Source organism: Pseudopipra pipra, chromosome 7, assembly GCF_036250125.1.
Source record: "Pseudopipra pipra isolate bDixPip1 chromosome 7, bDixPip1.hap1, whole genome shotgun sequence".
Lineage (NCBI taxonomy): Eukaryota > Metazoa > Chordata > Aves > Passeriformes > Pipridae > Pseudopipra > Pseudopipra pipra.
In genome coordinates, this window is record NC_087555.1 from 36,266,737 (window position 1) to 36,294,397 (window position 27,661).

The window sequence follows — 27,661 nt, forward strand, 5'->3', positions numbered from 1 at the left end:
CCATACCTATCATTTGGTTCCTGTAAAAAGCAGGACTGATGTATTTATGTAGTTTTAGATTTAACAGAGAATAACAAAACACCATAAAATTCACCTGTCAGGGATTCTAAAAAGATCTTTTAACATGTGGTTTCTGGGTTAAAAAAACCCCTAGACAACCTGTTCCTTCTCCCTTTAAGTGGATTCTCAAGAAAGAGCTGCTTTCACCAAAAAGGGCAAAGATTTGCTTTAGGAATTAGAAGTAGCCAAAATCTTGCAAGATCCTGTTCCACCTCCAATTGCTCTCTATCACGAAGGATCTGAGTCTAATTTCCACCACTTCTAGATGTGTTTTTCCAAGAGGAAAGCATACTGATTTCCACAGAGAAGAGCAGCAGAAATATGAGGATGGGACAGCCAACAGAGCCAGTGGTGCAGCTGGACCTGGCTCCAACAAACAAGAATGAATTTGGAAATTTTGGATGGCTTTTGGTGGAGAGCCAATGGAAGATGCAAAGGTGAAGATATGAAAGACAAGAGAAGCACCCAGAACAACCATTAGCCTTTGCAAGCTCCAACATTTAACCACATGCCCACAACTGCAATTACAGCCCCGCGCTCTGGAATCGATGGACACGGGGACCACTGAGCAGGGTCTGAGCCAAAGGGCAAATCACCCAGTGACTGTGTGTCCTGCCTGGGTGGCCACCTCCTCACACAGCTGCATGGCTCTCTGGCTTTGGGAAGGGCCATTTCTTAAATCAGACAAATATTGCTTGTCCTGCCTGGACAAAAATCCACATAATGATCACAGGAGTGTCAATCCAGCCAGGTCTTCAAGCTGCCTCTTGACAGCAGAGAGACCACTGACCTCTGAAGGGTTTCTGTGGGGTCTAAAGATTGTGTGTTCACACTCCTGGCTGGTTCTTGTGGAGTAGAATGAATAGAACCTTTGCCATGTACTTAAATATAGGAAAATGGAGTAACACAGATGCCCAGACACACACTCAGTTGAACACACAAGAAGAGTTCGCATTAGCGCTGCCAGAGACACCTCCATCTATTCTCTGAGCCTGAAATCAAACATAAAGGTATCAAATACACCAGCAGAGTTCACAGAGCGGCTGTAGCTTATTTTTCAGTGGGAGATAAAAGGTGATTCTCTCTATTACGTATCATCATAGGATAAATTTGTTGTAGCCGACTGCACTAATACAATAGCACTGCCGACACGTATTGAAACTTAATCCCTCTGAAGGCACACGAGTCCCTTTCAAGTTTCAAACCTACACCATTGAAAAACATCTTACTACTGTGCATTCGAGAATACTTTTCCCTTTAGCTGCTCTTCTCATCCTTTTTACTATTTGTATTTATTTAAATGGAGCACTGATTTAAAATGGATCTGTAAATAAGTCATCAGTCTTGGTCATTCTCTGAGTATTAAACCACTGAAATTTTCTATAACCAGTTTTGATACACCCAGTTATAAAACATTCTTCTTGTGATGATGCAGAGAGTTTAAACACATATTTGAAAACTCAGACACTATCTTACTACAACAACAGTGGCATTCCATCTCCAAATGTAGCTCCATAGTTAAATCACACATCAGCATACAAGAAAATCAAAAGAAACACAGCAACATTCTCAAAAAAAAATAATATAAGAGATAAAAAAGAAAATAATCTAAACCTCTAAAGGTAACTCTTCCACACAGCTTATCTTTAACATTCTACTCTGCAAATGGTCAAAGCTTTCTTTTAAAGTTAAAGGTACATAGAAAATTCAAAAGGTTTTTTTTTTTCCTTTTTTATTGTCTCTAATGTACAGCACACTTGGATCATGCTTCTTCACATTAGAAATTCAAGTCTTGTCTGTCCTATGAGACTGCATGGAGACTGGGGAAATGATCACGTTATCACAAGGAAAAGGAATGTGAAAAGTGAGTAACCAAGTGCAGAACTGCTCTTTGGGTGAGCTTTGCATTGGGCTTGGTTTATTAACCAATGTTGATCTTGACCAGCTATTAAATAAGAACAATCAGATAACAGATTTTTCTCTTTGTCTTAACAATCCTTGACGGTATAGTGCAGGAGATGAAAATTAACATGTTTAACACATGCTGGTCTTCCATGTGTGTGCTTGGGTGGGAATTGCCTAAACATTTTGCAGTCTTTAAGAGTAAAAAAACAGTGAAAATATTAACAAGTATTGTAAAACCAAAAACTTTTTTCCAAGGTTCCTTTATGCATAATGGGGAAACTGAAATCACAGCCCTTGTGGGGAAAAAGAAATTGTATTTTTTTTCTGCTAGCTCTTTTTCAAGTCTCCTTTCATGTTTGAGGTACAATCCTCCTGTAAGGAGGAATTTTTGACTGAGTGCCTTAGAAGATGACCCTCATTTACCTATTATTCAATACTGATTTAAATTACTGGGTTTCTTAAGTTTCTGACCTCCTGTATTTTATGATGTATTTAAAACACTTTGACTCTTATGAACCATTTAATTAAATAGATAATAACTACACATTTGTCCTACTTGCCATTCACCAAAGTTAAGTTTCAACATTCCTTCTGGAACTATCCAGCACCAGCTTTTATTTCAAACTACAGAGGGGAAAAAATAGTCCTTGATTATTCCTATGATATCGATGACACCAACACATGGCATTGGAAAAACTGAGAAATAAATTTACAATTTTTAAACCTATGGCTAGTGTCACATGGCTGGAAGAAGAAATCAAATTATCAGATGATATAAATTGCTATAATTGGCTTACATGGAACTGCAGATCTTTAAGTCAGATGAAGATCTGGTGCACAAACCATGGTTGCTCAAACAAACCATTCAGAAATGTTGATCGCTGCCTTCTGCATGTTACAGGGGACAGACTACAGACATGAGCTGTATAAAAAATGAGGCAGAAAAACCTCTGTATTCAGCCCAATATTACGCTGTTATTTTGGTTACAAGATTTATGACATACTTGCTACTCAACCACTGCAACTCACAAAGGCGGCATCTCCTCGGCTGTTTGGCTTCGTCAATAAAATGGATCCTCTATCAGAATCAGATGCTTATTACTCAGGATTAAAGAATCCATGTCACAGTTAAAACACTTTCATATGCTTAATGGATTTACTGCAGTTGTGCTAGAAAGGGCCTTTAGGTCTGCACTATAAATGGTCCATTTTCTGGTTATGTTCTAAAAAGTTTAAAAAATTAATGCTTGCTGGACACAGCAGTGCCCACAACACAGACCTTTACTTGAAGACTAAAGACATCCATGACTTGACACAAGAGTATTCACAGAATCACAGAACGGTTTGGGTTGGAAGAGATCACAAAGATCACCTCATTCCACCCCCTGCCATGGGCAGGGACACCTTCCACTAGACCAGGTGGCTCCAAGCCCCGTCCAGCCTGGCCTTGGACACTTCCAGGGACGGGGCAGCCACAGCTTTTCTGGGCAACCTACTGATCATTACTGAATGGGAAAGGGGATCAGAATATCATCTAATTAAATGGTAGGCATGACAGGATATTCTGCTGGCTTTAAATGAGAAAATGCAACTCTGCATCACTTTGTGAACACTATTTTGTTGTGCCATTTCAGGTATGATATGGAGGAGGACCAGGGCACATGTCAGCTGAACAGAACTAATTTTTTGAGACTGACCTAACAGGATCCTGGTGTAGGAGCACCAACATGGCTTCAAAAATGTCTGTGTGTGGGTCCTTGTGTGTGGTTTCATTTTTAATAAAACTTCAGACTAGGATTCCTATGGAAGGCACAAAATACCATGTGTTGATGCCCTGTGAATTGATGTAACAGAAACTGGGGAATAACAGAGGGATTCCTTTCTTTTTACACACTTTCCTGATAAGCCTGCCTAAATAACTGACTCTGGTACTGACTCAGACAGTATAGCTCAATTCTTTTGGACTATCTCAAAATTTCTGCATTTGAGGTCATTTTGGACTTTCTCCCACAACGAGACCCTAATGTGGGGTGAAAGGACACAACAAAACTGTCTCAAAAATTCAGTCTTTGGCTTAGACAGCCCTAGGAATAAGTCCCAGTTGAAAAGTTAAAAGCTTGATTATTAGTAAATAAAAAAACTGAGCACACTTGGTTCCTACAAGCTCAAGTGTGTGTGTGCACACACAGACATGCATGAGCACACACGTGTAAAGGACTTCTGTTCAGCCCTTCACAGCAAACCAGCTGATGACAAATACTTTTAATCTATTTGGAAATGTGGTTTCATAGTTCAGTCCTTTGGGGCTTGAGAACTTTGCTTATCGTGTCTCTGGGGCACTGCACAGTAATCTCTGAAAAACTGCATGCTAGATTAGCTCTGAGGATATTTCTGATGATAAAAGGTACTGAGGATCTTTACATTTATGCAACTTGATGAAGACCAGCACCTCCCAGTCAGACAGGGGAGGTCCAGCACCCTACAAGGAGTCAGGAACAGAAAGCAGAGAGCAGCAGTGTAAATCTTCAACTGCCAGAATATCTCAAAGGTAGAAAAATCCACAAGTACATCTTCCAACAGTCAGGTTCATATAGTTCTCTTGGTTTCCATCACAAGGTAAGCTCCTATTTTCTATGTCCAAGTTTAGTTTACAGCTTGTAGTCAGCTCTGAGGACACATCCCCATCGATATCCACAGTTCAGAGACTTTCAATCTCACTCAATTCCTCATTCAACCCCTCACTGCTCCCTGCTGAGAAGTTCCAATAAATAATGTAACTTTGAATGCCAGAAAGGCTTGGGTTGGAAGGGGCCTTTAAGCTCATCTTATTCCCACCCCCTGCCATGGGCAGGGACACCTTCCACTAGCCCAGGTTGCTCCAAGCCCCGTCCAACCTGGCCTTGGACACTTCCAGGGATGGGGCAGCCACAGCTTCTCTGGGTAACCTGTGCCAGGGCCTCACCGCCCTCACAGAGAAGAATTTCTTCCCAATATCTAATCTACATCTGTCCTTCTTCACCTTAAGGCCATTTCCTCTTGTAGGTGTAACTTAGGTTCAATTGTTGTACCTGGTCCCCACATAAAATTCTGCTTTTTTGGTAAATGCTGCTATGACCATTATTGTAAAATCTGTGCAATTTAACTATTCAACCACATCAATCAGAGATGGAGTCCATCAACTCTGTCTTCTAATCAGCGTAATACTCCACCCCAGGTGAATTTTCTATACATTTAATAATAGATTTATGCAATATTCTATAAATCGAAACCAAAAACTTTAGAAAAATTACATTCTTCATCCTGTTTCTACTAATGTTTCCACTGTCACATGCCACAGACATATTTTGAGAAATAAAAGAATATTTTAGAAAGATGGATAAAAGCAATTAACTGACTAGAAAATGCTCTTGTTTATGAGAACATCAACACATTAGCCTCATTCTCTTGAATGAGAAAAAGCCACAGATCTGTCAAGGTTAAGAAAATGATCTTCACATTGACAGGAAAATAGATGTAGATGATTGAAAATTTGAAATTTATTAGCATTTTATTTTCCACTTATTAAAAAATAAACCTGACTACAGCAAAGTTTCTACAGAATAAAAAAAAAACCTCGATGGCTGTGAAAAGACAGGCAAAGAAGAGAAGACTGATGATACAGCTGCTTGTTGCACTGAAAATGAGTGAGCACCTAAAAACCACCATGATTTATTGTGCACATAACTGGGGCTCTGAGAGCAAGGAGATATTACCTCCAGCATGACTCATTAATAGGTTAAATTCTGTTGTTAGAATTGTTTATGTGTTTCACCTCTTCCCAATCAACTGAACAATGTACTGTCACGGTACAAAATTAGAAGTCCAGGATGATCCTTGACGAGCATATTTAAACTTCACATGAACCTGGAGGCAATTTAAAAGAAGTCAGGGAATGAGATGACAATAGAAAGGTTGTTATGGGAAGCACAGGAACAGCACTGCTGAGAGAGGATACAACCCCACCTTCCCACTTGAGCATGAGAAACAAAAGAATGATCAAAATCAACACGGGAAGAGCCGTGACAGCAACCACTTCACACCAAATTCCGTAGGTAGATGACACAAACCCCACACATGCAAAGCACTAAAATACACAGGCAAGTTCAGCAAGAACAAACACTTCCTTCACACTGTCCATAGCCACTCTATTCTGAGCACTAGATCATTCATGGTAAAGGTGCTTATTATGTTTTTTTGACACTTAGGAGCTCCTAAAGAGGTGTGATTTAAAGGTCATTTATCAGGAATGTAACCTAATGCTACAAAATGTATGTTTTGTTTATTCACTCCCTTCTTTCATATATGCTGATATTCAAAAGGTAAAACTGAAAATAAATGGGAGGTGTTACACTGGATGCCAGATTTCTGCACCTGGGTTTGTTTCCTGACTGTCAGTGGCTGCACACAGAAAATCAATTGTTGGTGTACAGTCATAGCAGCGACACTATCACTGGAATTATGGATACCTGATTTTAAGAAATATTTAAGAAATAAAGTAATTTACTGGCAGAATTTCAGGTATCAAACAAATCTGAGTTTAACCAATACACTGATTAACATTTTCAGTAAAACACAATTGTGGACATGAACTTCGAGATCTGTATGGAGATCTGCTTGCAGATATCCCAGTATCTCCTTATGCTGAGCCTTTATTTCAAAATATTTCCAAATACTCCTTTTCAGCAGCTTTGCTTACCCTTTAGTTACTGCCACATCCCCAGGTGACTTCAGCAGGGTCAGGACTGGATCCCCTACACATTCACATGGAATGATTACTGCTGTCCTAGCCAATATTTACATCTGTATTAACTTTATACCTTCAGAAATTAATAAAGTGCAGCTCCTCACTCCTCTTATAGACATCCAGACATATAAAAAAAATTGCCAGTTATACTTGTGGCTACACACTTAATTCTTGATAACAAAATAACTAATTGTTCCCAATAATTTCTTCTGGCATGCAGCAGTAGTACTTCTTGTAATCCATTTTATTCATCTGCAGTAATTCATCCCATTCAGAAGAAGGGGATTTAAAAATAATATTTAAACAAGGTTGAGGATAACAACTAAAAGGTGCCCACAAGAGACATTTAAATGTCTGCAAAAATATATTTACCTAAGTCAACAACGGAGTTTTATTTGGCAATTCTACATTTTAAAGCTATTGTCTCAATTAGGCCAAAAAGGAGGATACTGCTTATGACTGCAAGTCTCTGCCTGCATTCATTTATTGTTCAGTTCACAGTCTCTGAATACAACACAATCCTCCAACGGAGTCAGCTTTCATAATTCAGCAGTACAAAGTCTGCAAACACATGTAACCTAGATCCATATTTCACAGTGACAGCATATGATAGCAGAATGTGAAGTATTAATGCTAGTGTCACTACAGTCCTACACTCTACTGCACTTTAAGAGAAAGCAGCTGCTGAGATGAAATGTGTGCCAACTGTCTGAAGACAGAAACATAAGAAACATTCCTTCTGTTACAAAGGGAGAGACACACACAAACAGACTTTCTTTTAGACTCAACATGCACAAAGTTTCTTACTTTCGCCTTTTACGTTTCTATTTCAGCGCCGCTCACGCCGTGGGCGCGGGGAACACGTGCCTGGGTGGGAGCCCCGGCCAAGGAGGAGCTCCCGAGGCAGGGGAGGGTTGGGTGAAGGGGATGCACTGGGACAGGAAATTGCTGGAGTGGTGACATCCATCTGGCATGAGTCTCCAATTGTGGAATATAGAATCGTTTAGGTTGGAAAAGCCCGCTAAGATCATTGAGTCCAAACATTAACCCAGCACTGCCACGCCCACCACTGGCCCATGTCCCCAAGTGCCACATCCACACGTCTTTTAAATCCCTCCTGGGAGGGGACTCCATCACTGCCCTGGGCAGTCTGTGAAAATGCTTTGCAACCCTTTCTGTGAAGAAATTTTTCCTAATATCCAACCTAAACCTCCCCTGATGCAACTTGAGGCCATTTCCTCTCATCCTATCCACTTGTTACCTGGAAAAAGAGACTGACCCCCACCTGTCTCCAATCTCCTTTCAGGGAGTTGTAGGAGTGAGAAGATCTCTCCTAAGCCTCCTTTTCTCAAGGCTGAACACCCTCAGCTCCCTCAGCCACTCCTAATACATTCAGAAAAACCCAATTTCCACCACATATCTGAAGTGATATGAGACATAAACATCCAGCATGCTGTTTAGAGCTGCTTTAGGACCTTCCAGGAATACTACAGCAGCTTCTCAATAACCAAAGCAGTGAAATACTCTCCTGCCTACAAACATCTTTGTCCTAACCCATCTCTGTGGAGCACATGGCATGTACCTGCTACTGAGGGCTTTCATAATGAGACTAAGGGACGCGCTACAGAATTGTGAATTGGATTAATCAGGTGAATCGTTTTAGTCTATTCTCTGCACAAAGATCAGTAGAGAACCTGCTCTTTTTGATTTGTGTCTAGTCCTGGAGCAAGCCCACCAAACGATCTCCCACGTGCTGTATCACCAGCTTTCACACTCGGTGCTACAATAAGAGTGTGACATAATCTGAAACGTTCGGCCGTAATTCACTTAAAAACTAGTACAACCTCATTGACCTCCTTATCAAACAATTTATTGTGCATTTACAGACTGGACAATGAAATAGAGGAGGTAAGGTATTAATGGTGACACTATTTGGCAAGCTCATAGCGCAGTTCATTCAAAAGGCAATTTTAAAATTGAATGAAGAGGTTTGACTAGGCAATAAAAACAGCCACAATGCCAGTGAACAGTACTTAGGAGGAAAGCCTCTAATTATCCTATTTATAAATCAACAGCAATTTTACTGATGACTTCTTCTCAAACTTGATTAAAATAACTTCCAAAAATTAAAAAATAATCAGATCATATTTATTTTATTAAATTACGATTTTAAAGCATTATTGATTCTCTTCATAAATGAAAATGATAAAAACTTGAGGACAAGAATGAGACAACATTTTTTAAGAGAAACATTTGTACAACACTCTGCAACATAATTATAGTGCTGCCCTTGGGGAAGGGGATTTTATTTTATAATGAGAATGTTTACACTGTTATGGGGTTCAATCTATCTGGGAGGGAAGGTTAAACTTCTTTCCATTAAAGACAGGCTTATAATGAAAAGCTCTGAAAGGAGAATGGAGTCTAATATAGTAGATGTAATGGCCTATTAAATGATTCACACACACAAAATGAATCAAATTCATTGTATCTTACTGCTCTTTTATGACAAAATTGTCGAAAAAATAAAACTATTGTCAAGATAATTGCATATTACATATACTGTATTACTGTAACTACTATTCTTATTGGGTGACCCAGAGTCTACATTTCAGGTACATTAATAGGACATTACATTTTAAATACTTTATAGTACTGGAATGTTGCACAAAAATCCCACTTTCACTCTGAAGGCAAAAATCAATTCAGACTTAAAGTCATGCTGCAATTCTGCATCATTCTTTTTCAATTAAGTTTTTGCATACATTCTTTATGATGTCATTTCTACATTCCTGCAACAGATGTTTGTTTATATCCCAATTTACCCAAATGCTGCCTTACTAGTCCCTGAAGATAACCTCTACAACCAGCTTATGTTTCCAAAACACAGTACAAGAAATGTTTTCTTAAATTTGGCCCTTCAATCTACTGGTAAAAATCACCATCTCTGATCACTAATGGACATTGTTCTTAAAGGACTTTGGAAGTATCAAAAAACCCAGAAGAAATTAAAAAAAAGTCATGGTACATCTCTAAAAAAAAAAAAAGATACATCAGTAGGTTGAAAAGTAAAAAAACATGCAGATTGAGAAAAATCTACATGGCTGTAGTTAGTCACCCACAGAACTGTCCATAGGTGCTCAAGCACAGTTATATTAAACATCAGAAACTTGACTTATTATCTTTTTGGGGTGCTAATGCTTCTTAAATACTGGCTGCATTATTTTCTTGTGTTGGAAGGTCACACCAGGTGTTATTATAATGCAAGTGGAAGTATAAATATTATAGGACTAAGAATATTTTGGGCACTTTTATCCAGTGAATAAAAACACAATCAGCAGTGGCCAGAGTGATCGCTTTCCCAAACTAAAACCCAAAACCTGGGACACCACAAACAGCTAAAACTTCAGATTTCAAAAGATACTGTGAGAAGTTTATAGAAGCCTTTGCAGGTATAGCAAGAACTTCAAAGTACCACAAAATCTCAAATAATTTCAACTGAGTTGCATAAAAAATAAGCCAGAACTACTAAAGTCACGTGATGATATTTAGATTTCTCCAGGGAGGACGACCTTGCAGAAGGAGGTTCTTATAATTCAATGAACAAAGGACTTACTTAAGCATTTGGAAGCTCCAGTCCTTTACTGAGCCTTTTTCAGTATTAAGAATATTTCAACAAATTTTTTATTATCTATTATATTTGTGATATTGGGGGGGGGAGTTTAATGCAAGTACCAAATCATGAGTGGTGCATGAGGAGCCACACCAAACACTGCTGCTTCTATCCAGCTTCTGTGAAGAACCTGTTCAGTGAGGGTGAAAAACCCAACATTTCTCATCTACAACTGGCTATGGAAACCAGCACATTTTAAACACTGCCTGGGCTACACATGCCTGATGGATGTTCTAAAAATACAATTTAAAACCAATCTAAAATTTGACACTATTTCACAACATAGGACTATTTCTTTAAGCTTTTAACACTGATAACAGAGCCAAGGGAAAAAAAATCAGAAATATTGTAATTACAGGAAGGAAGGTAGGGATTTTCATTTTTATGTTCCTATTATTAGAATTCAAAGTCACAGAAATAATCCAGATTTTACAGTCTGAAGCAAGATTACTTCTCCTGCAGCACACATCCTCCTCCAGAAGGTAAGACCCAGTTCCTAAGCACCAAGTCAAAAGCTACTAAACATAACTGGAACAAAACAAATTAATCATTCACATCTCACTGAGGCATCCGGTACAAGAAGGTGAGAAATTAGAACAGAATATTTTCAGAATGAAAAGTGGTGGAAATAAATAGCAAAATGAGCAATGTGCTCTAGAGGAAGACGCCCCTGACCATGGTAGGGGGTTGAAATGGGATGTTGTTCAAGATTCCTTTCAACCAAACTATTCTGTGAATCTATGAATTCACTTAACTTGCTTATAAAAGTAAAATACATTGAAGAGAATGAAGTTCTACCCATGAACAAGGTCCTCTTCTATTAAAATTAATAAAGTAACTACATACAGGTATATGATATGCAAGAAGAGGGAGAAATTACCAATGTAGAAGGTAGCAAAACATAAATGGAAAATGGTACAGGTTGTTGAGGCCAAATTTAAGTTATTTTCCAAAAGTGCAGCAGTAGAGACTGGAGTGGGAAGTCTGAAAGGCAGGTCAATAGTTAGAGAATATGCAATAGAGAAAACAGCCCATTAAATAACTGGACTCCTAATTTACCAGTGAAGGAGCCACTTCAAGACAGTTTCTTGAGTGATTAAAGGTAGAGAAGGTTGATTGTCTTGAAAGGAGGCTCTGAATAGTTTCATGTTGCAACACTACAAGCCTCAACTACTCTTCCTGGAGTAAAAAAATGCCAATAAATACACATTATCCAGCAGATGCTTTTCAAGTGAGTCATTTAGGACTGTGTATATGTGGATGAACATGCATTCAACAACCACTAATAGTGAAGGTTCATCAAATCAGACATTTATTTTCCCCTTCCCCTCATATCTGATTCCAGAACCTCCTTTCTCCTCTCTTTTTAAGACTACACTATCCACACTTCAGGCATCACTATTACTGCACTGGAATAATGCTGACACACCAACTTTTTTAATGGTAGCCCATAGTTAAGGAGGAGGATGAGCTGCACATCCCCCCTAGTCGTTGTGTTTGAGTATCTCCACTTACCAAACAACTGCTCCATGGATAGTTAGATTTTCCAGATGAAGAGGAATATCATTCCAACTCCCCCATGAAATGGTTAAAAACTAGAAAAGTAAATACCAGAGCTTGCACCTCTGAAGACAATAAAGTGCTCAAGTCAAATTTCATATATCCAAACAAAGCATCTTCATCATCACAAGGCATCCTTCTAGTTAACATTCACTTTGGGAATTTCAAGTTAACAAATGCTTTCCAAACTCCATTTTTTCCCCAAGGAAAATCCATTTGTTTTCTTTATAGTAGGTCTTTTAAAAAGGAGTCATAACTGATGGATTACAACATGTTTCTACCTTTTCAATCTGAATTTCATAAGAATAAAATAAACCACAAATGAAAGTGCTTGTACCAGGCACGTTGAACCTTTCTTCTTCTATTAGCATATCAGTCTGCAATCATAACTAGATCAATAGTGAAGATATCTGCTTAAAAGAGCACCATGCTTTCCTTTGTCAGAAATTCATTACTTTTTATTAGGGTCATTGCTTGAAAACTTCAAAACACCATATGGACCTAATTGTGGTTTATTTTGGCAAAAAGGAAGACACTGTAGAACAATTGAGGCATTACATTCTACAATTCCATTACTTTCATCCCTCTCCGTTTTATTACTGTGTCATTAAAGGCAACTTGAGTGAGCGAAGAATTATAGTGTCATGTGTACGGGCTAGTAGATTAATAACAAAACACACTCAAGTTTAAAGGTATCTAACAGCTGTTTTCATTATTTTGTGTAAATACGCTTGAAGCATATCTATCTGATTAGTGGATAGAGTGCTCTTCTCTGTCACATGCCATGGGCACTGCTATGTGCAAGTAATCAAAGTGCTCAGAAAATGAGTTTACATTGTTCACTGCTGAAATACACAAATGTCAGAAAGTGACTGCGCATCAAAGCTTAGGCAAATCAGCTGCTGCAAACAAACAGACTCCAATGCACATCGCAGCTCTAAACATTCCTCTGCAGCACAATGACTGAACAGGACTTACTGCCAGCCCAAATGAAGTGATGCTCGTGGAATAATAAGTTGCTAACGTATAGATGTGCCGACGAGTTCAGCACCGGGTACCGCTGAAAAGAGCTCAGCTGCTTCCAGAACCAAAGATACACTGGTTTAATGCCATAATATCAGGCAACTTTGTGGCTCTCATACAAGGTTTCACTAGAAAACAACAAAAAAAAGGATATATTTTTGCCTGCTATTGCTTTTATTTAAAATTATTTTTAACATTTTAAAATATTTTTTATTGATTTTTAAATTTTTTTCGTGACTAAGTTACCAGGAATTCTGACAGCTAATCCCTCCTTTTATTGGCAACAAAAACACAACACTCTAGGCACCCAAAAAGGGTCAAAACTTCTCTTTTCCATATATAGTCACATCATTCAAGATGGGTAATTCAAACTCAGATGGCAGATAACACAAGTGAACTCCGAATCCCAAAGACGTGTGATGAAGTTTGAGGAAGGACAGATGAAATTTCAGTCACTGAAAGGAATTACTGCATAGCAAATTCTTCTTTCTGTGCTCCATTTGCTTCTAGCAGAGATTGAGGCAGTTTTAGTATTAAAACTACACCAAGATGAAAATGAAAGAGCCCTACAGACTCATCAAAATAAGAAACTTAAAATAAACTCATTCTGACTCCAATGAGCTCAATGGAATAATTCTATCCAAATGCTTCAGTGAGCAAAAGTAAACTGAGGTAAAATGGAGAAGGATGCTTAGAGAGCCACGAGACTCAAACGTTCTGCCTGAAGACGGATTTTGTTTGAAGCACATCTCACCTAATGCTTTCCCAAATCTCTGTGGTTGTGAACCCTTTGGTACCACTTCAGTTTGGGCTGTTTTCTGAGGGATGCTCAGGTTACCACAAAACAGCAGCGTCCAAGGAGTTGTTCATGTTTCATCCCTGGAAGTATTCAAGGCCAGGCTGGATGAGTCTCAGAGCAACCTGGTCTAGTGGAAGGTATCCCTGCTCATGGCAGGGAGTTGGAAGGAGATGGTCTTTAAAGTCCCTTCCAACCCAAGACATTTTAGGATTCTATGGCTCTAAATCCCTCAAAAACTCCAGTGTGTCAAAGGGGAGGGACCAAAAGCATTGATTGTGACGTGGTTTTCTTCAAAAGCACTAAAATGTTCAGATGAACCCTGTACATGCAGCCAGGCAAAAATATTCCTCTGATTTTTTTTCCCTTCCCACCCCAGTCATTATGAATCTGGCTAATGAAAAATTCATCCTGATCCCAAATGCAGTCAGATATATCTTGCAGGACACTGCTCATTTATGAAACACCTGATTAATGAAATACAAGACAAACACTGCGCAGAACACAGAACAGACTGGTCTGCTGTGTCTTTTATAGAGGTTGGAAATACATAATCTTCATGGACTAGTTCAAGTCTCAAGACTGAAGTCAGCATTGACCAACTCATAGTCCATCTTTTTTCACCTTCATTTTGGGGATAACATCACAGCAAACATCTGCAGCTGCCTGGCACTACTCCTGTATTGTTTAACCAACCATTCTATGAATTTAGCAAAGTCCTCTTATATTTCAGTGGTGTTTTGACAGTCATTTCACAACTAAATGTCTTTCTGGAAAATCAAAAAAAAACCCAAATCAAGCAACCACCCTACACACCCTTTTTTTTCATTTCCAGTCTCAGCCATTTAATAATGACCAATTTATACCTAGTGGATGTTGCAAGGATTATCCTGGAACTTGAATAATTCCTCCTCTTTCATGGCATTTATCCTCTGACTGTATTTATAAAGATTAACACATATCCCCTTCTCAACCTTTATTTTGCTAGGACAAGTGAACCATACTCTTTTAATCTGCTCTCATAATACAGATTCTCCTAATCATCCTAGCAGCAATTCTCTACACCTGTTTCACAGTTTAAATTAATCTTTCTTGAACATGGGTGACCAGAACAACATACAATTTTTTCAGTGCTTTACACAGAGACGTCAATCAGTATATTTTAAAATATCTTTTCTATTGTGTACGAGCCTCACACATGCTTTTTTTGTACATATTTGGTATGGTGCAGCTATTTATCTAGACTAAATGTCTGCCATAGTCATACAGACTGGGCCACCACTTAGCACACAAAAGTGATCAATGGAAGGAAGATCTGCTTCCTTTCTTCTCTGTTTAACATCTACGAGAACCATCAGCTGGAGATAAAAAATGCTTGAGGGTTTAAAGGAGAACATGGCTGTGAATAGTGTGGGGGCTTTTTGAGAGGAAAAGTCATAGAATTGACACACAACCCTGTCACAGAGCATCCATGAGGAGTGTTCTGCCACAGAGAGGGGAATATACCTAAAATCAAAGCCATCCTGGAGAAATTAAATTAGGAGTCTCTTCAACTGGTGCAGAACCAACACAAAGACACCTGTGATTTCTAGACAAAAAGAGCTGATGAGGAAGGGCAGTTGGAAAGATGAGGGTTCTGGCATGATGGTGAGACATCACACACCATTAACCAGATGATCTTTCAGGTCCTTTCCAACCCAAGCCTTAGTTCCATGGCTGGTTGGGCACTAATGAAAACAGGACCAATGTGGTTTGATGATAAGTCCCTGGGTTATGGGGGGGGGCAAGAAGTACATTCAGCAGGTCAAAGTTGGACAAAGTCTAGTTATCTGCAAGCCTGACCTGAGCACTACTCAGGAGCCACCTTATAGGAAACTTGCAATTTTATGAGGAGTCCACTGTAAAATTTTCCACGGATTGGATGATTTAACTTGATATCTAATTTATTCTTTCTGGCTGCTGTAAGTGCCTATAACATTGCTTGAAAAACAGGCTGAACATAACGGTATCTTCTTTTATAATATCCAAAACTACTCTGCCGCAAATACGGATTTCTCAATACAAAATGCTCACTAAAAATGGCAATGCAATCCCAAGATCTTTTCTCCTACATACTTGAGGAAAACCTGGACCTGTTGGAGTGAGTCCAGAGGAAGCTATGAAGATACTCAGAGGGCTGGACCCCTCTGCTGTGGTATGGACAGGCTGGGAGAGCTGGGGGTGTTCATCTTGGAGAAGAGAAGGTTTTGGGGAGACCTCAGAGCCCCTTCCAGTGCTTAAAGGGGCTCCAGAAGAGCTGAAGAGGGACTTTGTACAAGGGCCTGGGGTGACAGGACAAGGTGAGGGTGGCAAAACACTGGCACAGGTTGCCCAGAGAAGCTGTGGTTGCTCCATCCCTGGAAGTGTCCAAAGCCAGGCTGGACAGGGCTTGGAGCAACCTGGGCTAGTGGAAGGTGTCCCTGCCCATGGCAGGGGGTGGAACGAGATGGTCTTTAAGGTCCTTCCAACTCAAACCATTCCAGGATTCTATGAAAAAATGCTGGGAAAGCAGTACTGGACTTGGATCTCCCACAGGTGTTCAACAATCATCCCTATTACTTGCTGTTTGCAAGCCCAAAACTCCAATGAACCCTCATTACCATTTGGACACACATCTTTTGCACAGCAAAGCAGAACAGCCTCTACCTTAAAAGCACTTCTGGCACGTTTATGTTAGGATTTTCATATTTTTAAATGTATGCTATCTGAATTATTTAAAGGGAAGAAGAGGAGGATTATTTCATCTGGGAGTCACAACTGAGCAGGGGGAATGTCCAAAATATAAAATATTAAGTATTTGGAAATGTAAAAAAAAAAAAAAAAAACACAAGAGAAACCTAACCAGATAAAAACATTCCTTGCACAACAAAGAAATTATCTGTGATTTGGCAAAATTAAAAATCATTTAACTTCATCCCATTTGGTTATGTATAAATAAAACATCTGTGTTAAGCTGTTCTCACACATTACATAAAGGTCATCTCCATAGGACTGGAGAGCTACGCTTCAAGTTTCCTCTTCAAACTGTGATTTTATGTATTCCATCATGTAATTTTGTTCTCTTAGTCTCTATTCTCTAAAATTCCTATAGAACACGTTCATATCTTCTCCACTGGCTCTTTCATCTGACAGTACCTCTGACTGTAACTGGAATGGGCTGTCTGCAATCCAGCACACAATAGTGCTCAAAGCACATCCAACCCACTTACAGTTGTAGTTTCCTATTTAATAACAATTTTCAAAGGGACTTATTCCACTGTTCTTTTAAAAGGTCCTGTTTGTTTGGGGTTTGCTTGTTTTGTTTTTTTTCCTTCCAAACTAATACTGCATACAAGAAGTGTGGCTTTTTCTAAAGGGATTGCCATTCCCCCATGACTAGCAACAGATTCCTTCATTCTCCTAAAAATGATTTCTGAGAACATTTTGTATTCTTAGTGAAGAATCTCTAAAAACTCAGATATCACTTCCTACTCTTTACATTTTTTGCAATTTTTAGCACATTACCTACTTTCTTTTCCATTGTATTACAAGTACCCAGAATATTTAAACAATATGGTTCTGTCACTGCCTCATGTAGCAACTAAGAAATAATATGCCCAACACAACTGCCTCCCTCTCTGTTACAATTCTGTAAGCATGAAATCCCTTTAAAGAAAAAAACCAAAGAAATCCACCTTCACTTCTATGCAATATTCATGAATTCCATAATAAAAAAATATGGAATTGTTCAATCTTTGAAGGGCAGTATTTTGAAATGCAAAATCCAGCAGGGACAGCCTTGTCTATAAAAACCATCTTTCACACATGCAAAGGATTTAAGTCTGTACCTTTGTATGGATTGGAAGAGAATTGGAAGGGAATTTTGTGCCACCTCTTTTCGCCCATACTAACACTGTACTCCCACTGAGTGCCAAGTGCCCTCAGCTCCCACTGACTGCAGTGAAAATGAGGGTATTTAGCACTTTGCAGGATCCTACCATTAATCAATAACCTTTTTCCACTTTGAACAGAAGAAATAAAAAAAAACCCAAACAAAAAAAACCACTAAAAGCTCCACAGCTCTATTTTAAGTCTGCTGTTACAATTTTAACCAATTAAATTTAAAATTTGTGATTCTTATTACAGCAATTTGATACAAACTCTGAAAGTATTTCATGTCTGAACCATCCTGTACAGGGTTGATATTTAACCTGATCCCAGCCCTCAGGAGAAAGGCTTTGTGTTGTGAAAGAAGAGAAGGAACAGAGGAGAACTGAGGTAGGAAGGTGGAGAAAGACCTTTGATTGTGCTTTTAAAAATGTAACATAAAATCATATTAAATTGATCAACAATTTTACTACTCTGAAAATCAAAGTAAAAATATATTATTGGTTTAATTCAGAGTAAGTACAGTTGAATGACTGTATTGCAGATCAAATCCCAGGAGTCTGAAGAGAGCCATCCACACCAGTTGCTGATGAAGGTGTCATTTTCATCTCTTCTCCCATGACATCCCTCAACTCCAAATGCTCACCCTTATTACAGCAAGGTAGGCTATTCTCTTCCCAAGTTGCAGAGGAATTATTATGCATGGAAGTGCATAATAATCCAGTCCAGTCGTGACTCTACCACTGACTTCCCACATGAATATGCACGAATCAATTAAACCCCTGAATGCATCAATTTCCTTCTCGAGTAGTAATGATAATAATAATAATAGCTGCCCATTGTATAGGGCACTGCACGTAATATTTTTAATGCCTGTTAATGAAATGTGCTATTAATTATTAGGATGTGGTTTGTTTTTGAAAGCCAAGTTACCAGCACGTCTCAAGTTTGTATTCAAAGTGACACAACTTGAATATCTTCTAAAAAACTGCCTATGGGAAAGTATTATGGAAAATCCTCCTTAAAAAGCAAATGGTATTTAAATCAGTATGAGAACTTTTAGCTTTTACCAGTTCTGCTGCAGGGAAATTTGCAGCTAAGGGGTTAATCAGATTAGATGGGAGTGGTTATAGGCTCAGTGCCACAGGTTTTGCCCTTTGTGGCTTCTCACATCCCAGACTTGGAAAATATGAGCTGTGATACTGAGAAAGGTAAGAAGCCAGCACAGCCCCATAGTGATAAATGAGTTTGCATCATCTGTCATTAGAACTTCCTGCCAACAGGGTCATTCCCTATTAAATTACCACTTGTCAATGTTTAAAATACTGATTGATAAATGACTGTGCCAAAACTGATAACACGACAGCTTTTATTTTCTAATATTCTTGGTTACCACATTCTGCTACTTCAAGATACAGATATAGTAGGGTTTTTTTTTTTTCAAGTACTTTAGTGAAAGACAATTTAATCTAATACAAAACTAACAGGTACTGTATAATGATTGGTCCTGATATACATTACATACTATTCTTCTTGCCAAAATAAACCTACTGGTGATTTAGCGATATGGGTAGATCCAAGTTTCACATTTCATCAAATGCTAGTAATCTGTTTTATCAATATAAACTGCATTTTAATGAAAAAATTCTTTTCTTCAGTACACTTCACTTTTAATTCCCCAGAGTATGATAATTCGTTCACGCTGTAGAACAAGAATGTTTTACAAGACCTTAACTCTCCAGAGAAATTTCTCTGTAAATACAAAAAGCAAGTTTTATGGGAATGTGTTGTATGCAACATGAGCAGTACCCAACATAATAAAAAACTAGGTTGCACAGAGAATTCTGCTTAAGTATCCTTGTGAGCTATTGTGAGCCTAAATGGTTATTATGATAGTGTTTAGTGGAATACCTATACGACAGATAAAAGAGAGTCAGTAAAACTACTTTTGTCCCTGAATAGATAAAAAGAAATTACCTTTTAGCAAGTTTTGCAGAATGAATACATCCCAGCAGACCCTTCAGCCAGGCCCTTCTCTAGGAGGGCATTCTCAGTCTGCTGCTGCTGCAGAGGTCTGGGGATACACATTTTGGGGGTTAAACTGGCATACTCTGCCTGGAAGATGGAGCTGAGGTAACAGCTTCTCTTCCATGATCCAGAGAGAGAAAAGAAACTCCTGAATGACCCCCAAGGGCATGTGTGGAAGAAGCACCACGTAAGAAAGCATCTCTGAATATGGATGTTTGAGGCATCCTTCATTTGACAGCCCAAAGCCTCACTGCAGGTGCAGCTTCCTGCAGGTAGCACCTATCCCACAGGTGCAGGAGGCAACCAACCTGCTGCCAAAGGCTCCAGAATGGAAAATCTCCATTTTATGCCCTCACACTGCACTTTCCTCCCAGTGGGTGCCGTGTCCCAGATCCTCAGGGCATCCCTCATTCTCGTTGTGTAACTCTTGGTGTGCCAACACCGACCCTCAGATCCCGCTTGAGGCAGGTGAGGAGGAAAGACATTCAGGGGAGTAATTTCCATCAGCCGGTTTTTCAGCAGCGAGCCCCAAGGTAGGAGCAGTCTATTGGCATTATCTAATTATTCCAATGACCCATAAACCATGGTGGAAGGGAGGCTGTGCCGACCGGAGAGGGCACAGTGCTCCATGGAGGTGCCTGAACCACCACCAAAGCAGCAGCGACCCCCAGAACCACAATCACTGTCATTAGCAGAGCACTCCACCTAAGCTAATGTATGCAATTTCACTGGAAGGCTAATTAGCCAAAAACTGCTCTTCTAAGGTGTACTGCTTCCCAGATGCAAGATAGTTCACTACAGCTCATGTGAACATCTCTCCATAGACATGTCCCCAGTGCCCACCTATAGCTCTGGGCTCTTATGGATTCCAGTCTCTCCTTGCTTATTGACATCTGCATTTTTCCAGCACAGCTAAGCTAAGTTCAGTCCTGCAAACCTGGCCCAAGTGATGCAATTTTTTTAATTTTCTCAAAACAAGCTCCCCCACATGTGACAGTCACGTTTCTGTACAAGAAATACTGTCAACATCTTTTAAAAACTTCTGCTTTAGTCAGGAACTCCCTTGACTGGCCCTAGAATACTCTCTAATCTGGAAAATTCTGCCTCTCTCACACTATAACTAAAAGAACATAAACCCAAATTGTTTAAAATGTCCTGTTAACTGTACTAAGTTATAAAAAGCAAATGAAGAAGCAAGTCTGAAATCTATAATGCTACTTCAAAATGTGTAATGCAGATAGTACAAGATACCCACCAACAAGTTTCACTTAAAAAATCACTATTTTTATTTTCTGCTGTAATCCTCATCCTCTCATGTTTCTTTGATATTATTCCACCTTAGTCCAATGTGAATTTTGAGCTCTTAGGAACATTACCTCATTCTTGCTTATAAAAACATCTTCCTTTTCTACCACAACTTGATGATGATAATAATAAAGATATACTACAATCAGAGGAACGGTAATAATAACCAAAATCTAAATTACAATTTTCATTGGAATGAATTCCAAAGAGCACATAATTTGACCCCACTTTGCTGACTGCCACAGACAATATGGGTACAGATGGGATGAGAGAATTCATGTAACATCATAGAATGGTTTAGGCTGGAAGGGACCTTAAAGATCATCCAGTTCCAACTTCCTGCCATAGATCTTTCACTAGACCAGGGTAGAGGATATCCAAATACCAACAAAGACCTTGCAGAAGTATTCCAGAGGGCTCTGCTGGCACATGGAGAAGCGAGTATCAAAGATAACATCAGTCAAAAGGGAATTGTCTTACTAGACCATCATTTTCCAGTTCAAAAGTGGAAACAGATTATATCAAAATAGACTCTATTGATTGTACAATAAAAAAGAATAGGATTTTATTTATGTTACAATTGAAAATATACTAAAATTAAGTCAATGTCAACATAAGTGTGAATTATGATGTATTTAACTCACTGTGCTATAAAACCCCAGTCTGATACACAGCACATATGGCACAGAAGATCAGCCACTGATCTCCATCCCTTGCAACACCAATGCACTGTGGAGGGACAGCCTTAACTTGGAGGGGTCTTTTGTCTCCGAGCTTAGAAACACCCTAATATTTATTTCTACATAATATACTTCACCAGAAGGTACAAAGAGCAGAATTTGAATCAGAAATTATATCGGGTGAGTATATACAGAGTAATTGTGGCACCACGGGATGCATTATGGAAGCTGGTTGTTGTCAGAACCAGAAAACAGGAGGATTAAGTCAGTAAATATCTTATTCTGCTAAATCCTGAAATCCTTTCATCTCTTCTCATTGTCAGATAAGGACCACAGTCTGGTGGTTTGCTCTGGGAAACACCAACATGTGTTCTTATGACAAGTATTTATTGAAAAGAAGATTCTTTATAAAAAAGCATCAATAACTTCCTCTCAGAAATAGAAAAGCAGTGGTTAGATGCCCATCTGAAATATTTAAATACACATTACACATATATAGTGGTACTTCTAAGGGTATTCACAAGTGTTTCCTATGGTATCCATCATTACACCTCCCCTCTTGAGTGATCACTGACTATGCTGCTTGTGCTGTTTGTGTGCCCATTACCTACAGTAATTATATTAAAAGGTAGATATTTTACAGGATTAACTCCTGTGACATGATCCTTTATTACACTGGCTTTGATCAAGGCTCAGATATATTTTATTTTGCCCTACAACTGCAATATTAATCTAAAATAATCTAAAAAAACTCACATTGCATGCGTGAGGGTGATTTCTTAGATCACTTCTCCCTCACAAATCCAAATGTAGATTATGTTTCAGACACAAATGCACCCTGAGACATTCACACGCAAAATAAAAGAGGTCAAAATAAAAAAATAAAAAAACTCCACCCTGGTTATTTTGCCTTCAGAATTTTTAAATATTTTCCCAACATCTCAGCAAAATTATGCATTTTAAAAAGACTGCAGGCACTGAAATGATTGTCAGTCATGCAAATAATCACTTACTTACACTGTATGAGTTTGGTTTGGATAAAGCAAATTACCATTTGAAAATAACTTGAAAAACACTCTGGGCTAAGAGCTAGCTTTATAAATTTTAGCTTGGCCACAATTTTTCTTAACCTTTTTTTCCTCAATCTCCATTCAGTCACCATATTAATACAATCTAAATTAAAAAAACAGCATTGAATTGCCACAGGTGCATTCAACTTTATATAAAACACGTAAAGAAATAGTAAATAGAGGCTGCAGCTGAAGGTCAAAACCTAAAGAACTTCAAAGTTAAGCAGAAGCAGCCCTTTCTTCTCCTTTTTTTTACCCAAGGATGATACTGGGCTTTGTCTAAACCACCTCAGATCTTACATTTAGAATTAGCTGTTGAATAAAATATACATTAGAAATAATAGGCCTGTCATTAATCTATATTTCTAATTACCCTGCTGTGAAAGTTTTACAGTCATGCAGTTGTTTATGAGCACCTTAATTTTGTCCATCCTGTTGAAAAGAGGTTTTTGATGTAAGTCCAGCAACCACAGTAAAAGCAGGAAAGGTGCCCTGCTTTGTGAGATGGGATTTAATTCAAGAGCAGGACACTAGAAAAGCTCACGGGAAGATGTGAGATCTTCCCACTGTAGCAGTTTGGGTAGCAGGCTAATGATTTTACCCACCTAATCACCTCCTGCTTTGGACAAACGATCGCTGTGTGTATGACTTCAGCCTAATTTGTCAGATCTCGTCTGACCCCATCTGCCAGGGCTGACAAGTCCAAAAGAGCTGATTTAATATATGAGACAGGGTTATCATAACTTCATCTCCAAAACCAGGCTTGGGCCACATGACTTCCTAAGGTATGCCAAAACCACGAGACCCTCCGAAATTGGCTCGATATCAAATATGCTGAGCACCCACAGCATTCCCTCGCGCCTGAAAAACCTGGTCTCTGAGAAACAATAGTTTCCTCAAAGATACACAGGTACTGTTCTTCGCTGCCAGCCAAGTCCCAACTGGAAGATTTTAACCCACTTCTCAAAAGTAGAGGTTTAAAGATTTAACTTTAGACGTTGATGCCTAAGTGATTTGCATCAGTGTTTTAGAATACAAAGTTTTCCAAGATACTGAAACTCAAGCCTTGCAGTGTGAACCTCAGCGAGTGCAAGACCTCGGCTCCTGCACTAAAAATTTCTCTACCTCAAACTACCACAGATGTATATTTAGCCTTTGAAATAACTCTAAGTACAGGCTGGTCAGGGACAAAGATCTCAAGTGTGGCCAGAACTTACTATCAGATCAAAAGCCGGGCTCTTGCAAAGTCATTACAGTGCTTTCCATCTTTATTTCAGTAAAAAAATGTACCCAGCTTGGTGTTGGTTGTAAGAGTATAATCAGATTGCAGAATCATACTCTATTTAGTGCTGGTCCCATTGAAGCAAAGTTCCTGTTCGGTGGGAGGAGAGTCCCTTATAAGAGGAAAAACAATTGTGCCAGGTTTAATCAAAAGTGAAAGGGATCCAGAGAATGTTCCCTTTGAGCCACATAACCCACCGCTAATTTCAAGACGGGCTCTGAAACGAGGGTAATAAAAAACGTCCTTCAGAGTAACCAAGGAGGAGTGAAGAGCAACTCTGGCTGCAGCTAATGCCAACATCTGCAAGTCTGCTCCCTGCCACAGGAATGCTTTCTGCCTACCTGGAAAGCCATAAAAGAGGTAGGGGAGGGAGGAGGGAATAAAATCCCACCGCAACACCACCGAGGGAAATATCACTCCTTGGCTACAGGCTTATCATTTTTACTGTTCTCCAGCATTTCTCTCTCCTCCTTGACCTCCCCTGCACAAATATATACAGAGCCGAGGAGCAGGAACTCCTTAAAGACTAAAACAAGTGGGAAATCACTAAAACAAGTGGGAAATCACTCATCCTGAACGATGCAAGTTTGCACGACAGGCACCGAGGACAGGCTTGGCTGCCTGAATAGCCCCTGATTATTGAAATACATTTATCAATTAGGGGGTTTTGCATATTATCAAACTCTTTCATTAATGATGCTTTAGCTGATTAGTCAGAACGTCACCATAAATACAGAGTTTTGACAGGCTGGAGGCAATTTATGACGTGGAAAATGTACTGACCTGCTCACATCAGGAAACCTGACTGGAAAATAAAGAACTTGGCACTTCGGTCTGATTATTTTTTCCAAATCCTTAGGTCTGTGGTCAGGAATCAGCTTCATAAATTTTCCAATGGACGTAAGAAATGATTCCATATTAAAAGCAGAGTTGAACACCACAACATCAGCAACCAAACTGTAAAAAGTGGTGAAGATTAATGAACATACTGCTGCCACAAAAGGAACGGAATTATTTTACATGCAGTGAAAATAGAATATATTTTCTTATAAACAAGCAAAAGGTGCAAATGAATACTAATCAAAATCAGCCTTTGCATGTGAATTAGGGGTAGCACATGTACCTTAACCAGAAATATCTTGATTTCTGTCTATTCAGCCTTTGAAAAAATGTTTCACCTTTTTTAACTAATAATAAATTACTATTTTTAATGTAAAGGAGAACACCTTATTCTTGCTGTGGATTTTTAGTCACAAAATGGGAAGAACAGTATTACTGTCATACTTCTTAAAAGTATTATAAACAGGTAAGACTCATTGTAACCTGACTTTTGGAGAATTAAACTCGGAAGAAAAGGAAAATTCCTTAGAAATATTCCTGTGTAATGAAGGACAACTTACGTTTGGTTACCCTACCTTCAACTGCCCATGTGTGTCAGGTAGCAGGATACTAGAGAAATGGGAGTGTTATTTTAACCTCTGTGGATATAATCCTGATTAAAAGGATATTCATTATATATATATATATGTAAAAAATAAAAAATATATAGCATACAGTACCAAAACAAGTTTTAAAAAACTTTACATTAATATGCTCAATTTGACATATTAATGTAATGTTTTGTTTTTACTGCTGTGCTTTAAAATCGACCAGATCAATCATTTTAAGATGTAGTTTAATGACAACATAGGGCTTATTTCTCCACTTAGAGTCAGTCTGGAGAAAACAAAAAGCTACCAAAAACCTGAAATATCTGGAAATTTATCCTGGCAGTGCTGCCAGAATCTGAGCTACACCAACATACAGGCAACACTAACAGAGGTAAGAAATGCTTTATGGCCAGTTGGTTTTCTCAATATGTTATATATTGTAATACAGACCCATGGGTCATAAGATACATGGAGGACATGTGTTCATAAGTCACCAGGGTGGTGAAAAGTATATTTGAGGTGAGAGGCTGTCATTCATCCTCACTGCATCTCTCTGCTGTCTGGTCAAGAAAGAGAACTGACACTGCTCACCAAAACAGCAGGAGTCAGCAGGAAAAGCAAAAAAACCCCAACGTTAGAGAGAGAAATAATCCTTTTCAAGCAGGCTGTGGGAGCTGAAACGCTTTCTGGCATCCCATCCTCTTCCCCACCTACGGTTTTTAACCCCTTAGTGCCTCAGTTTGGCAAAAAAGTCATCTTTTCTGCATTGATTTACAGATGACATGAGGCAGTGCAGGAGCCCTGCACGTTTCTTTGCTGCACTCTGACACGTAGCAAAGGCTCCAACATCATCATCTCAGCTTCTCTTGTACATGAAGTCTTATCTGCCCTAACTTTTTCCTGCAGGCTCTGCAAATCAGTGGCAAATTAGAAAGATTACCTCTTTAAAAACATCAGGGGCAAAAACCAGAATTCTCCTTCTTGGTGATCCAAAGCTTGGTGATATTAATGATCACCAAGCTGAAGACTCAAAGTCCTGTAATTTTAATTGTCTCCAAAACCTCTGCACAATACTGGAAAGATACATTTTTGCTTTCTACCACATATGGAAGATGGCATCTCTTTGCAGATGTGGAGTAAGGAACAGCACAGAGGAGATGGCTTCTATCTTCTCTTAAACTGGGGTTTCTGCAGCAACAGAAATGGGAGGTGAATATTATATAATTGCATGGAGAAGCTATTGGAGGTTGCAGGAGATACAATGGAGAATCTATTGCCCCATCCCTGAAGTCGTTCAAGTCCAGGTTGAAAAGGGCTTGGAGCAACCTGGTCTAGTGGAAGGTGTTCCTGCCCAAAATGGGGGCTTGGAACAAAATGAGCCTGAGGGTTCTTTCCAACCCAAACCATTCCATGATTCTACGAGCTGTAAAAGTCATCTTTTTTTTTTTTAATAAGAGAAGATACTTAAAACTGCATATTTTGAAGATGTTTGTCAGTTTACAACACATGCATGAAAAATGACTGTCATAATAAAGCAAAACATATATACAAAAAAAATATTCCTTGCCTGGTGCTGAAAAACACTTCTTTTTGTTAGAACATCTGAAAATGGCTGCTACTGTTTTCAAAAGATCTTTCACTCCACTTTCTTACTTTACAGCTCAGTAAGTGAAACATGTTGCAAATGCTGTGGCAGAAGCAGCTGCAGAATGGCCAGAGCATACACAGATCATTATTTGAGAAATTTCAACATCAACTGGCTTAGATTATAAAGATGCAAAAGCTTAACTTTAACTTAAAATGCTCAATCCCCATTCTTAATAATTCTCCTACCAACAGAGAGGTGAGACAGACCACGGAAATGAATTTATTTCAGTCTAAAACAAGTGAGTTTTGCTGTTTCACTTAGGTCTGTGCAGTGCCTAACCACAAAGCTTTTCAGTGGTGCTGTTATTAACTTCTTTCATTAACTCAGATTCGAGAAATACATTTGTTTTTAGCAACAATAAAGGACCGCAGCCTTTAAAACGTCTGGGTATTTTAGCACTGCACAATTTCTGAATACTAGATGAAAGAAATATAAGGATTTATCTGGTATGTTTACTGCCCTCTCTTCACATGAAAAGTGCCGCAGTACGTTTTAATTTCTGTTTATTTCCC

General features: G+C 38.9%; 1 protein-coding gene across 17 annotated transcripts in view; it reads right to left on the bottom strand.

Annotated features, from left to right (window-relative positions):
- The window catches only part of GTDC1 (glycosyltransferase like domain containing 1), a 209,085-nt gene that overhangs the window by 90,843 nt on the left and 90,581 nt on the right, over positions 1 to 27,661 (bottom strand). For 13 of the 17 annotated variants that reach the window (XR_010432042.1, XM_064661643.1, XM_064661639.1 and 10 more), the window contains one exon: positions 24,855 to 25,028. The exons of 2 other annotated variants lie outside the window; for them this stretch is intronic. Coding sequence is in view for 12 of the 15 variants with exons in the window: in XM_064661643.1 (XP_064517713.1) it covers positions 24,855 to 25,028 (174 nt within the window). In the remaining 3 variants the exon portion in view is untranslated. Of the gene's footprint in view, positions 1 to 11,936; positions 12,017 to 12,959; positions 13,104 to 24,854; positions 25,029 to 27,661 lie in introns of those variants that run through there. 2 more of the 17 variants (XM_064661652.1, XM_064661653.1) reach the window with 2 other exon arrangements.